At 41.0% G+C, this 15,393-nt stretch overlaps 1 protein-coding gene across 1 annotated transcript in view; it reads left to right on the top strand.

The window, feature by feature from the left end:
• The window catches only part of SORCS3 (sortilin related VPS10 domain containing receptor 3), a 289,152-nt gene that overhangs the window by 170,144 nt on the left and 103,615 nt on the right, over positions 1–15,393 (top strand). The window contains exon 5 of the mRNA XM_050338477.1: positions 10,838–10,911. Within this exon, the coding sequence (XP_050194434.1) occupies positions 10,838–10,911 (74 nt within the window). The remainder of the gene's footprint in view (positions 1–10,837; positions 10,912–15,393) is intronic.

Here is a 15,393-nt window from a genome sequence, read left to right as displayed (position 1 = left end):
GCCCATGTACGCACTTTTAGAAATGTTTTTCCCACTTACAGAAATAAATTGGAAAAATCTTATATAAATTTGGAAGGTAGTTTGGTGGTGTGGAATCTCTTTCTTTCACTAATCTGAAAACAACCCCCTCTGCCATTAAATCCTGTTCTGTGTAATATAGAGGTTAATCTACAGATAGTGCCACAGGGTTTATAAAGGAAGGAGGAGAGGAACAGCCAAGCATGTGATTACAGTTTTATGTCCCACTCTGCCTTATGTCTGAGCCTCTCCTACTTTCTCCCTTGTAGTCTTATGCTCAATAAACATGAAAGATTGGTCTGTAATAGCAACAAATGTACCCAGATGCTTGCACTGTAATTAAAGGCATATATCACACAATAAAGCACATTTGAATGAAAAATCTTCCCATTAGACATGTGGTTCCCATTTATTTCTCCTTATTGTTAAACTTTTGGAGTATAATCATTGATGGAGTGTAAGGAGGGACTTCTAAAGGGCTGCAATGTAGAGCCCCCAGGGGCAAACAGGATTTTCCTCTTGGTCTGGGAGGGCACAGAGCTCCTCGGTGAAGGCTAACCTGCAGAGCGGCATTGGCTTCATCCAAATGGATCCATTTAGCACAAACCTCAGACCAAAAACTGACTAGTGATTTTTAACCTGAGAAGAAACTGGACAAAGGGAGCAGCCTGCCATGGACACAAGAAAATCAGCAGCCACTGGAGCTGATTCATTCTTTTGTGACTGTTAAAGAGCTGATCCTAGGGGCAAAAAGAAGTGAAGCAGTAGCTGCAGACAACAGGAGCAACTTGCAACCCTCCTCTACCTCTGGCTGAGCCTATTGGATGCCAGTGGAAGAAATAACTCCTGGCTATATATAAATAAAGAAAGATAACTCCTGGTGTACTTTGTAGACTCTGGTAGCAGGAGGCAACCCTGCCACCTCCAGCCCATTCTGATCTGTGCACAGTCCCAGTATTGTTCCCTTGTCCCCCATTCTGCATTCCTGTCCCTTTCTGTGTCTCGTTTTGCTCTCTGCTCTGCATGGCTGATGTGGGAAACTGTCCCCCTGCATATCGTGTTGCTTTTCTTGTCTGTTGCATCTCGATCTGGAAGCAGCATTTTTTCTTTGGTTTCTGGGGTTTTTCCCCTTTTATGTCTTCAGTTTTCAATAAGAATTGTTAACAAAACACTCATCAGAACGGGGGTGGTGGCAATGTATTACTCTGCTTTAGTCCTCCCCCAAACTTTTAGCTGACTTTGGTTAAAATGTCAAAGAGAAAGGAATAAACAAGAATCAAAAAAGTTAGCCTTCCCTCAAAATGGCATTTCTATTTATAGTACCTTTTGAAAGTTGCTAAAGCTAAATTATTTAGAAATGATTGAGATGTGTTTTAAATGGCCAAAGTGAACATATTTTTTCTCCAGATTTCAGTTTAAGAAAAAAATCTGGAAGTAATATTTTTTATCTCGGTTCTGAGCCACTCCAGCATATTTGGAGGTGGGTAGAAAGCAGAAAAAAAAGAGAGCCTGTTTTTCACCCAGGGCTGAAACATGCCTTAACTTCTTTGTGATACCCATTTATGACACTGTTCCTGTTGAAATTGGACTTCTTGTTCTGCTACCCACCAGTCAGTCACAGAGTAGAAAAGCAAAAGGTATTCTTCTCTGGGCAGAAATAGCAAATTTTTGTCTGAGTGTTCTTGATACCAATAAGGCTTAAGAGAAATTGTGAAGGTTTTTGAATGGACTTTTTTCACCAGTTTAATCCACTTTCATCTTTTCCTTGGAGATGAAGTGGCAAAGCAGAGAGAGGTAAGTCTTGCTTTGAGCATCAAGTTTAAGCAAACTGCACTGCTGTGAGTGGACCCATTAGGTGAAAGAATTTTTTGAACTATGAAACCATGAAACGTAACATCAGTGTATTGTCTTAACCTACCTTGTTTCTTTGTAAGTCTGGTCTGGATTTTACCATACAAGTGCAAAGTGAAGTCAAACATTTCCAAAGCATTTGGTCTTAGTGCAGAAGATCCCTGACCAGTTTCTTACAGCAGTGAGATGGAGTCTCAGTTTCTTTTTACTGAAGACCTACTTTTGCCAGCAAGCATGTAAAATATTTCAGTATATCAGATTTTAAAGTGCAAAGAGAACTTCCTAGCCTGTGATATATTTATTTTTTTTCCCTTCCTGTATGAGACAGATGATGGAAATTAATTTCCAGTGTCCCATCTAGTATACAACATCTGTAGGGAAATGAGTAGCTCTAATGAGTCTTAGACATGCAGCAGTCTGGGAATATTCTCTTTCCATGCTTAGGACAGACTGACTGTACCATGCTAGAGAAGAGCCCTGGGCTGCAGTGAGTTCTCCTGATGCAGCTTTTAATCACCTGGAAAGGAAATCAAAGCAAGAAGATAAACTGGTCCATTTGTTTTCATTACAATTACTAGTTTTTACAAGCTTGTGTAAACAAAGCCCATAAATATGGTACTGGTAGACTTCTTTCTCCTAAGTTCAGCTCCATCAGCTGTTGCACAAATCTTTTGGCTTGAGAAGTAGGACTTATTTTTGGCTTCTGTAGGGTGGAGTTGTAAAGATGCATTACCTGACTTGTGATTTCCAGGCAGTGTGTGACAAGAGAGGAGAGTGATAAGCTCTTCTTTCCACTATTTAAAGGTCCAGAAGCGCTTCCAACCTTCAGATCTTGGCACCACTGGAGTCCCAGCAAAGCAAGGTGTCAAGGACAGGTATTTCCCTGGGAGAAGGTGTAAGAAACAAACATAGATAATAAAATTGTTCTTGAGTTGGTCATCAGCTTGAAGGTAACATTAGCCTTTGTGTCCCCAATGGCAACTGCCTGACACTCCAGAGGTGTCTCACTAAGGCCCAGGCTGAGGGGAATGGTGGAACAGAAGAAAGAGGAGAAGGCCTTGAATCTTTCCTGAATGCAGCCTTTTCAACTGTGAGTAATAAAGCCCCTTTCATGGCAAGGGTTGTTCCTGACATGGTTTCAGCCACACAACAGAAGTTTGTTAGACCTGAGTCCTGCACCTACAACAGTGCAAGTAGCACGTCCTGCCCACAGGAGAACCTGAGAAAGGGATTTGGATAGACCACGCATTTTAAACATTATACTGGTGCTGTGAAAGGGAGAGGTATCCATCTGTCCTTAAACAAGAAGGGATGGATGACAGGCGAGGAAGGCAAGATGGAAGATGTGATGTAGAAGCAGAGTGTATTTCTGTGGTACCAACTACTGTCTTCATGTCTACACCAAATCTATGCTGTTTGTGTTCTTCTCAAGTCTGTTGTCTTTCTTTTGCTGTTTTCTCTATTGAGGCTTCACAGTCTGCTCTGCTCCCAAAGGCATGCCATGCCAGTTCCTGAGGGCAGCTTATGGCTTCAGAACTCTTGTAGTGGGGTCTACACAAGTGGATCTAGCATGTGGGGCTATGAGAAGGAGGAAAGCCACAATTTTATGACATCTCAAAAGGAAAAATTAGTAAGAGGAAATGACGTGTATTGTGGGTATTGGTTAGAAGCCTTTGGGTCAGTCTTGGCTATTTGGGAGTTAATATTCCAACTTGAATTTCTTGGGGATTTGAGGATCTGGTTTCAGTTTGTATGAATGAGGAGTTATAGGGAGATAGTGTCTCAGGGATTTAGCTGGAGCTGAAGGAAAAAGTCACCATATTCAAATGAAGGCAGCTTGGAATTTCTGTGCTAAATTAACAAAGTGGAGAGCATGGATCTGACTTTCAGGAGTAGTCTTGAAGTGGTTGAGTAGCAGTACGTGCTATATTAGAGTTACTTGAAAGAAATATGACAGGGAGAAATGCAGTTATTACTCATATTCTTTCACTTGCTGATACAGTTATCTCCTATGGTGCAGTCTCTGGTTTAGTTTTTTTCTGTTTAGTTTTTTGTTTATTTGTTTTGGTGGGGAGGTTGTTTGTGTTTTCGTCTTGTTGTGGTGTTTTTTTTCTTTTTACAGGCAACTTTATTTAATTGTTCCTAAATCCCATTTTAGGTGCAGAAAAAAGATCTTTTTTTTGCAGTGGGTAAAGTGAGGACCATCCATTCATTTTATTCTGAACATTGTTCCAAGGTCTTGCAGAACACTTCTCTTGCAGTACTCAGCTGCTCAGTGTACCTTTAGAAAAAAATGTTGATGTTATTCATGAAACATTTTCCCTGCAGTTTAAATTTGTTGCTGTGGTGGGTTGACCCTGGTTGATGACAGGTGCCCACCAAAACCACTCTATCACTTCCCTCCTCAGCTGGACATGGGAGAGAAAATATGATGGAAGACTCATGGGTTGAGATAAGGACAGGTAGAGAATACTCACCAGTTACTGTTATGGGCAAAACAGACTCAAGGAGATTATCCAAATTTATTGCCAATCAAATCAGAGTAGTATAATGAGAAAGAAAACCTAAATCTTAAACTACCTTTCCCCCATTCCTCTCTGTGTTGGTATCCCAGAGGTGCTCCCACAATCAATGACGGGCTTGGCCTTGATCAGCAGTGGGCCTGTCTTGGAGCCAGCTGGCATTGGCTCTGTCAGACATATGGGAAAGAAGCTTCTAGCATGCTCTCACAGAAACCACCCCTTTAGACCCCTGCTACCAAAACCGTGCCACGCAAACCCATATAGTTACACGTCTCTGTTGTGCCATGTGATGGATCAGCTCTGGCAATTGTCAGACATGGCTTATCTTTTCTTTATTCTCAAGAGTGAAAAGTGTTGTGAATTTTTCATCCCGTTCATTTTCCTTCTAGGAATGAACTTTCTGGAATTTTAATGATGACACCTTCTTCTTTTGGAATTTCATCTGCAACACAAAAGTGTAGAGAAGAGACAAACCTTGCAATTTTCTGAGAGTTTACAGCTTTTCCTGAACCTCTAATTTTTTTCAGTGATCATGGTCATTTTCCCTTTGTAGAGAAAATGTAAGACCCTGCAACAGACTTTCTTTTCTGAGTTATTCTTTGCAGATCACTTGCATGCAGTCCAATTTCCTGCAGAAATGTTGACCTAATTTTATTTTTCTTCTGTCCTGGTTTGAGATTTTGGCAGGAACCCTCCACACATCATGTGGATTTTTCCCACCAGCTCTGGCTGGGAAGGTGTTAGTTTGCTTTGTGCTTTTCTGGGATCAGAGCCATCTTTTCATGTAAGCAATTTGAGCTACTGCTCGGGATCATGCTCTTCTGAGGCCATGGCAGGCCAGACTAATCTGACCCTCCTCTTCCATCATATGTCAGCTGCTACCCAGTTATTACCACTAGACTGACTCCCACTCTGCAGCATTTATTTTGAATGCATCTTCCCATCATCAGCTGGATGTATTGTCTGGGGAAGTCTAATTTTGTGTGTAATAAATGAATTGTTTCTCTAAGTGCATATAGTCCAGCTGTTCTTTCTCACTTTATCTGACACCATTGTTTGCACTCCAGGGTTTGCTGGCAGAGAGGAAACTATTGAGATTCTCACCAGATGTTTTCTCAGGCCAATAGACCTGATTTCATAGCAACAAAGAGTATTTGATTTTATTTGCTTATAAGCTTTTTGTATATGTTCCTGATGCCCTTCTTCTTGTGTGCTTAGGCACAAATTCTATAAATATAAAAGGTCTATGAATTTCTTCAGTCTGTCATCTATTGCTTTTTAATGTATACATGACATTTATATGTGCTTCTTGCTGTGATAAAGTGTACCCAGGCTCTTGCATGCTTGGTCTTTCTTCAGCTTGCCTTGAATCTTTATTCTTCTACATACTTCCCCATGAAGACCAAACAGGTCAACCTGGGAACAGGGAACCTAACATGACATCCATCTCAGCTAAATCATGTGTCTGTGGTGGGGTCAAATCTTCTGCACTAGTCATTGTTGGGTGCTTTTAGTGTCTGTTGAGAGAGGTGGAGAATTCTAAGGCATGAATAAAAAGCAACTTTAGAAATTTCTTACCTGTCTAAAAATGAGCATTGGTGACTAGCTCAGATGTGTGTGACTAACATCAGAGGGTTGAGATTCTTCCGGGGGTTTCCATGTGTTTCCTTCACTGCTCGTTCTCCTCCCCTCTCTCTAAGTGGAATTTAAGCAGACCAGTCTCTCATGCTGTACCAGTTTTGAGAAGCTTTATTTCTTCAGGAAAATCATCCTGTTCAATTTTTTTGCTAGCTCTCATTGGCAAAATAAACAAAACAAACCCTGAACGAGATCACCCTGAGAGTTTGTACTGGAGAATTTCAGCAGCATTTTTCATATGCAGCTCTGTGGATGTATGTGTGTATGCCTCCTTCCTTTACAGCTCTGTAGTTCTGACTATGTTTCTGTCACATTGCATGTGTTTATGGCACAGTGTCTGACACTGGGGATAAAGCTCCATCTTTAAGGGGCTTGCCACTTTACTTGGAAACAATGCTGGTGTGAAATAAAAGGTTTCAAGCATTCTTAGAGTTCAAAGACTCTAAGACTCATTCTGCCTGTGATATGTAGTATCTTTATGATTCAGATTTGTGCTGAGCAAAACAAGCATGAGTCAAGGTTCTGGCCCGTGGTGAAACAAAGTTCTGTATCACTTGGGCTGCCAATGTCTTTGCTCGCACAGATTGTGTTCTTCCTAAAACGCAGGGCTGTGTTGGTGGATGTGATACGTCTGGTGCTACGATCCTCGAGTGTGGAGTATCGTGATGCTGTTTGGATAAACATTTGCTATTTACAGCCTTTACGTTTTTAAATGAAAGACCTAACTAGGCTCCTGAATACAGGCAGGTTTTGAGCAACCTTGTCTAGTGGAAGGTGTCCCTGCCCATGGCAGGGGGATTGGAATGAGGTGATCTTTAATGTCCCTTTCAAACCATTCTATGACTCCATGATATTTTTCCCTAGTACTCAGTACCCATTTTCAAAGGCTGGAGCTGTACTGGGTGACAGCTCAAAGCCAGGTGTGAAAGCAGAGCTGCTCTTGAATCCTGCCTATGTCTATCACCAGACACACTAAACAGGGCTTGTACTTCAGGGTAATAGATTAGGTGATCATTAGGCATGGGAGCACATTAGAAGATATATTTATCTGACACACAAAATGCTGGACCCTTCATCTTCCTGAATCCCAGCTGCACTGTAGCAGTGTCACATGCCAGTCTGTGGGCAAGCAGGAATTCTAGGGCCATGACTAGTAAATCCCCGGCTGTCTTGCCGTAAGGGTAGATGAGATTCATAAGTTTCATTTAGATGGGCTCAGTAGGGTATCTGAACATTGTGTGTTTAGCACCTTGGCTTTCAAGAAGCTCCTGGAACCTGTCTGCTCAAAGAGGTGCAAAGATTGCTGGGATCAGCCAAGTGCTGTGACTGTGTTTATTGAGGTGTCTCTGTGGTAGATGCAGGGTTCACTTTCATATTAAAAAAACAGAGTATTTCACCCTTGCCTTGAGCCAGGACTTTGTCCTTCTGTTTTGGGTCCTGCCTTGGAGTTACTCCTTAGTGAAATCCTTCACCTGCCACTCTTCAGCTTCATCGAGGGACAAGAGCAGCCCATACAAATATAATGACCCATAATGGTCTTAATTTTTCAGTCATCAGAGTATGTCAAATAACATAAGGGGGTTCAGAAAGGGCATACCTCACACTACACCCTCATGGTACACTGGAGCCCATTCCTCTTGAACTGATGTGTTAGAGTGCTCTGGGAGGTTGAAATGCCAGAGATTATTTGTCACTAAAGAGCCAGAGCAGAGCTTTAAAAAGGTAAAATCTTGGCACCTTACCTTCCTTGTTTCTTTCCTTTGCTTAGTATTCAACCTTCAGAGAAATTAATCTCTGTTGAAATCTGCTGTACTTGCCACTAAATTTCTTTTCTTTTCTAAAAATCTCTCTTCTTCTGTGAAGGGAGATAAAGAGAAAGTGCATGTATATATTCAATTTTAATGTATACTAGAAATCTCTTTATTGTATGTTTTATTTAGTAATTCAATATTAACCTTTACATTTGCATCTGTAAATAATACTGTAAAAGTGAATTGGGCCAGGGAGGCCTTTTAGGAATTTGCTCTTTCATAGAGCTTTAAGACTCAGTCATCTGGTTAAAATTCAAAGTGGACACCTCGAATTAGAAGGTGAAAAAATACATAAATGTTATTGAAATGAATAGTATCCTCCTTATCTCTTTATCTGAAATCACATAAAGGCTTGCAAGTTTAATTTAATCCTTCTACCATCAGTCAGTCTGAGTGTTAATAGAGAGAAGGGAGGAAAAAGCCAGACCAGTAGCTGGTTTCTGGTTTTTAACTTGATATAGAGAATGATGCTCCCTGAATGAGACACTGGGAGAGATGAGTAGTTAGAAAGAATTGTGCTTCATGCTGCTGAGCTATCTGTAGCTACTGCTGTTAGGCTGCTGCAAAAGAAAAGAAAATGCCAGGGGCAAAAGATAAAAGAGAATCCATGGAAACGGATGTATTTTGCTAATCCTTTCCTCTCGTGGCAGGAATGGTTAATCTGTTGCAGAATACAATCAGGATGCTAGACCCACTTGCCCTTGCTTGTGATCACGAGTTAACTGAGGGTAATGAGTTAACTAAGCTGCCTGGAGCCTGTGATTTGCACAGCACCACGGTGGTACAGCCCCATGGCTCAATCTGTGAGTGGTACCTGCGGTCAGGAAACAGAAAGGGCTACCAAGTCGTTTGATGCAACTGTGTGTGCTGAGGTCCTTGTATGTGTCAACCATGTCAGTTGACTCAAGGAATATTACTGGCAGGGCAGAACTGTAGCACTTGTAGAGTTTTGACTTTGTATGTGGATCCTCAGTTATTGTTTCTAAAAATCCGGATGTTCCAAGAAGGTAATTATCTTAATATTGACTTCATAAGCCTAATCTTGAATTTGGACAAAGAATTTTCTTTTCCTGGCTCCTTTAATTAAAAGAGATAAGCAGTGCTTTATTTTGTATCTATGCAGAATTCCCTTTGGGGCAGAGGATTCTCTACCATATTTCTGTAGACAATCACTGTGATTGGTTGACCAGAAAAGCAGAGGAAGTCCAGATAATGTGGGGTTTACTGCACTATCTGACCTTATCTAGTGACAATGTTAAAGAAATATGGCCAAATTAGAACATTCAGATGATGTCTGATCTCCTGAAGAACATGGGGCAGAAAATCTTTCCTAATAGTTCTTACCCCAAGCCCAGTGATGTTGGCTGGAGTGAAGTCTTACGTAATTGAAGCCCTTTTTGCCATAAAGATTGGAGGATGCCTGCTTCCATCTCTCCTCCCCTTATGTGCTTTACTGGCAGCTTGAGCTGTCGTTGGCCAAAACTGGAGTTCCCATTGGCATAAATGCAAAAGGCTGATTCTTTTGTCTTTGCTCATACCAGTGGCATTAGATACTTAATGGGGTCTGAATTTCAGGTTTTGAATTTCCTTTTGCTGGCTATACACCGCTTTGGTTATGTAGTTGAGTACAAACATAGCAAGAGTTAATCAACTGGCTCAGGCTTTGGACAGTGCTCAAACAGCCCCTTCCAATCATTTTTCTAAATTGTTCTGTGGTACAGCTCCAACGTGGCTGCTGTATCTCTGTGGTCAAAGAAACTTTAATATTCAGCGTGAGCACATGTAGTTTATCTTCCCAGTCACATTTAGCCACCCATCATAGCGGTGCCACAGTATACATCACTAGGCTGTGAACCATTCTAATCTGAACATGGATCTGACTCCAATTTGCAAATCCAGTTACTCCAAATCAAATGCAGAACCTGTACTCAAATGATATCGTTTTCCCATTAATGACTTGAATTTGAAAATTACAAACATCTAAATTTTTCAGCTCAGTTATCTACCTCAGCCCTTGTTTTGTTAAGCCAGAATTTATATCAGATGAAATTTATTTGAAATCCTGTTCAAAATGCTGCCTGATATTTATTTCTCTGTAGTCTATAGTAAAGCATAGTAGTTATTTCTCAAAGTGTATTTTTTTTCCTCTAAGATCCAAACTTGCTCGAAGTTGGAGAAAAGGAGCTTGCATATTTTTGATCATGAGAGAGTGCATTGTGGGTAATAAACTAATTATATGGAGAATGATGTTTGTGTTATTAAGCAGCGTATGCATGAAGCAAACCTATGTCTGAGACTTTTTGTGGAGTTTCATGGAAAATTTTTACATTACGGCTGTGACATTTGTTAAACAGAAAGATGCAAAAAGATCATTATGTTGAAAATTTAGCTTTCAAGAAGAGCCACTTCACTGTCTTTAGTATTTAACTAATGAGCAGATTGATTTCTAACTTATTTCAAAATTTAGACCTCATTCTGAATATTAGAAGATGTGAATTAGGAGCAATTTACTTTTTTTTTCCACACAGAAGACATCTAATTCACTCCATAAAAAACAAATCGCAGCATGACCTTGAGTCACTACCTACCACATCAGAGTCATGTTGACTAATCTGATTTGTCTTTCTTTCTATTTAATTTTAAGAATTTATAGGTCAACAATTACCTGCTTCCTGATGAGCTGAAAAAAACAGGGGGAGAGACAGGTTTCTTATATGGCAGCCAAAGTGAATGTATTGACAGCTGAAATTGGGAAGCACAAAGACGTTTGAAAAGGTTTTGGAAGAGTCAACCTGCTTTTGATTCCCAGGAGCTGAGTATGGGTTAAATGTGAGGGGAGGACATTACCTTATTAGCTAACCCTGGCAGCAAGGCTGATCAATAACTGTGCAGGGCAATCCATTCATGTTCTTTAATCTGAATTGCTTTTAATACTTTATCTAGCAACAGTCTTTCTTTTTCTTCCTCCAAGTTTATACTTTGTCTCTTGTCTTTCAGCTGTACAGCTCCATGGACTTTGGAAGAAAATGGCAGCTCATGCACGAGCGGGTCACCCCAAACAGGTTTTACTGGTGAGTTATCCCCTCTGACTTGGATTGCTTTGGGGAGGTCATGGAGGGGAGAAGGGCATTTAACTTGAAGGGACTGGATGCTTTACCTGAACATTAAGTATACTGTTGGTTTTGGTCATCATCAATGTTACGTGCTCAGTCCATAGTACATATCTTGCAGTGCAGTAGTCTCATGTTGGTACCTTGTCCGAGAGCAGGTGGTGTCTTTTACAAACAAGCACAAGACTTTTGATAATTGCTAAATTATCAAACTCCCTCTTCTTTGTTGTATACCTACTTAGAGTAACACAGAAAAACTGTGAGCTTCCGTCCAGAAACTGCCTAGAGTGGCAAAGCTACGATCATTAGACTTCCTATTTTTCAACCCTTCAGGGAGCTACTTTAGCCTAGAACACAGTCTTTGTACAGAGCCAGCCACTCTGACCAGTCTCCTTATGCAATCTTCATGAGAAAGGATGATTCAGACTTTGCTTTGAATCACTCTCTGAGGAGACAGTTTCTCTCTACTGACTGGTGAGAGCCCAAGATCTGCACACAGTTTGATAAAAATCTGTTGTGTGACTCAATTCCTTTCCATTTCCCAAGTGTCAACCTCCCAGATTGGGAGAGTGTCTTAAAATCAGATGGTGAAACAAATTTAGTTCCCATCTGCAGCCTTGTCCATCTCAGATGCCTCTTTTCCAAACTTTCCTCCACCATGTGAAGGCCCAAGAATTGACTTTTAGAGAGAAAGAGAAACCTGTAGTTCTTCTGTAGTTGAACTTAGATTTGGGGCTTGAATCAGGTTCTTAATGCTGTACTTACTACATGCCAGATGATGGTGTGTCTGAATGTGTAGAAGTGGTGATTTACAGAATCTATGTATATTTAAAAGAGGCGTCTTTTCATCAAGACCAAAAAAAAAAAACCATACCAGTGTTACTCTTCCACACTTCCATAATGAAGGAAAGGAAGTTGTTATGTTGTCCTTGTTCTGGTGGCAGGTGGATGATTGACTTAACTATTAAAAATCTTTTGATTTCAGTATTCATGCTGGGTGCACATGACAATGGTGAGTGTAAATCCTCTCCACCTATATCCTTCTATGGAATAGAATAGCTGGTCCTTGGGATAATTTTACCCTACCCTTCAAATAACACAAGTGAGCTTAGGGGAAAGACTTTCTTGGAGGATAAAATGCAAGGGCTAAGCTGGCTTGGGAGCAAAGCAGAATCTCTTTTTAAAGGACAGGTTGTGGTGTTGTGGCTTATTTTCATATAATACTGGTTAATTGCCTCTTTTTCCATTTGACACCCAAAAGTGTATTCTTTTCCACAGTTAACCTCATTTTTCATAGTCTTTTGACTGCATATTTTGAACACTGTTTTTTAACACTGCATTATACAATGTCTCTGTTTCAGGTGTCTTTTTCTCTTAGGAAATGTACAAATTTTCCATAGCTAAAACTTGTAAGACATAGACCTAGAAATCTTTATTCCACTCAGAAACGGTAGAATCCCACTGACAATAAGCTTCCCAGGAGAGTGAATTAGGTTTTTCCCAGAGTGGGAGGGATTTGAACCAATTCACAGTGCAAGGATCAGAGGTGTTGAAACTGTGGAACACAATAAGTTCCCTTAGCTGATTTCTGTCTCTTTTTTTCCTTTCTTTCCTTTTAAAGCAGCAAACTATGGTGGCTTACAAGCTCTGGCTTGTAAGATCTGTACAGAAAAAAAAAAATGCAAGGAGAACATTTTAGCCTCTGGAATTTGTTGATTTCTTTTTATTAGGCTATGAAAGAGAGAAATGTGGGCGTAGCTATAGTCTTCAAAGGGACATGAACCACTACTCTCTGGAGTACATGGAATCATAGAATGGTTTGGGTTGGAAAATAATTTAAAGATCATCCAGTTCCAACCCCCCTGCCATGGGCAGGGACATCTTCCCCTGGACCAGATTGCTCAAAGCTCCATCCAACCTGGCCTTGAACACTTCCAGGAATGGGGCTTCCCCAGCTTCTGTGGACAACCTGTTCCTGTGTCTTACCAGCCTCACAATAAGGAATTTCTTTCCACTGTCTGTTCTAAATCTACCATCTTTCAACTTAAAGCCACTATTCTTGTCCTTTTACTACATGCCCTTGTAAAAAGTCCCTCTCCAGCTCTGTTGTAGCCCCTTTAGCTATTGGAAGGTGCTTTAAGTTCTCCCAGAGCCTTCTCTTCTCCAAGTGGAACAATCCCAACTTTCTCAGCCTGTCTTTGTAGGGTAGGTGCTCCAGCCCCTAGATCATGTTCATGGCTTCCTCTGGAATCACTCCAGCAAGTCCACATTCTTATGCTGATGGCACCAGAGCTGGATGGAATGCTCCAGCTGGGGTCTCACAAGAGTGGAGTAGAGGGGCAGAATAACCTCACTTGACCTACTGTTCACACCTCTTTTGACACAGCCCAGGATATTTCAGGCTTTCTGGACTGCAAGTGCACATTGCCAGTTCATGTTGAGCTTCTCATTAACCAACACCCCCAAGTCCTTCTCCCCAGGACTGCTCTTAATTCATTTTCTGCCCAGCCTGTACTCATGCTTGGGTTTGTCCTGACCCTGGTGCAGGACTTTGCACTTACCCTTGTTGAGCTTCATGAGGTTCACACAGATCCAACTCTCTAGCCTGTCAAGGTCCCTCTGGATGGCATCCCTTCCCTCCATCATCTTGACTGCACCACACTTTGGTGTCATTGAGAAACTTGCTGAATGTGCACTCGCTGTCCATGTCACCAGCCTATCACTGTCCATGTCATTGGTCTATCAAATAATACATTATTGAACATCTTAATTAAAACTTTTAAGAAAGTTGAAATAATGATGATAGGGAGATGCCAAAATCAGAGATAAACTGCTCATTGGTGCTGCTCTGCTCAGGTAAGCATCCTTCATCAAATGGGACAGTCTTCATCTGATTTGAATGCAGCTGGCTTTATCTGGGGCAGGCTTTGTTGAATGTTTTTGCCTTCAAAGATGACTTTCATCTCTCAGGCTGCTGAGAATGGGCTTGTGAAGACTATAAACTTCACCTGGTTCATGGGATCAGTCAGCCTTACAGGGAAAGGTCTTATTTTTCTCTCAGAGACCTTTCCAAATAATTATACATTCCCTGAGAGACCTCACATATAGAGACTTTAAAGCCAGGATAAAATTATGATTGCTTCTGAACTTGTGAGATTGGGATGTGAATTTTCACTCAGCATAATAAGAAAGATCTCTCTGTTAGTGATGGACACACAAATCACTGTGCATTTTGGTGTAGCTCTAGCAGGCAGCACCTATGATGGCTCCCCATTGGTCAAAAACAAAGCCCTAAGCTTCAATCCTGATTTGTAGCATTGTAAACTGGCTCCTTTCTTAAACTTTTTTCCTTAGTCCTAGCTACTCAGTAGTTTGTAGTTTTGTGTTCTCATCCCATATGGATGTCACAAATCCCTCAGTTTATGGAACATCTCTTATTAGTTCCTGAACCCTCTCAAAGTTTGTGCATGAGCTGAGATTCACCTCTGGGCCACTCATAGTTATAAAAACCCTACGATTTGAGATCTCTACTTCAGTAGTAGTGATTCATTTGTTAACTACACCCACTGATGGCAGTGGCAGAGCTTGAACAGAATGCGTTACTTGGTGTGAGTACAGGCATCCAAATTTGGCTCCCACGTGCCTTGGCCCCAGAGATTTTAATAACTTAGGATCCTGTAAGGCTGGAAATAGGAGCTTACGCTAATGTGATACAGAAATTCCAAGATCACTCATCTCTCTGAAATTACTCAATATAACTGGAACCAGCATGGATGCAAAGCTTATTGAAGACCTACACAATATTCTCTTCTTCCAAAACACATTTTCTGCAGCTCCTTCTGGGCTCTGTTCATTTTATCTCACTATCACTTAGACACCTGTGCTGTCTGTGGAGGGATATAAAAAAACGAAGTCCATATTTTGCACCATAGAAATGTTGGGGAAGTTTCCTTGTTTGTAAAACACATGGTATGTTCTGTGCTGACTAAATACTCTTGGTGCTCTGATAAAAACTCAAAGGACTTGAATTGTCCTTCAGTTGTTTTACTACCTCTGATTTTTCCTGTGGTGACACAATGGGACCAAGCAGGTGAGCAGGACAGTTTGGTTAACAGGTCATTCACAGCTGGACCACAGTTTTCCCCTACTATCTTGGATGACTCAAGCTGACTTGACCTTGTTATCCCCTAGGTGAGACTGGGATAGGAGAGCACCTTGATGAATGTAGTGGGTGAAGTATAAAAATATTGTAATATGAAGTACATATGAAGAGCAATTGGAGGGTAAGAGAGAATTTAAAGATGCTTTAGTGGCATATGAAGTCCTTTTATCATCTCATGGCTTAATTCCTTAAATGTGGAGTTTCTCAAGGGGACCTATGTTTTCTGTCTAATCAGCTAAATGGCTGTGAATTTATCCCCTTTTCATCTGTCTTTGGAGGCC

The sequence above is a fragment of the Myiozetetes cayanensis genome, unplaced genomic scaffold (genome assembly GCF_022539395.1).
Source record: "Myiozetetes cayanensis isolate MyiCay16 unplaced genomic scaffold, myiCay2020 scf10, whole genome shotgun sequence".
Lineage (NCBI taxonomy): Eukaryota > Metazoa > Chordata > Aves > Passeriformes > Tyrannidae > Myiozetetes > Myiozetetes cayanensis.
The sequence above is the reverse complement of the archived record's forward strand: the minus strand, read 5'-3'. Positions and strand labels throughout refer to the sequence as shown.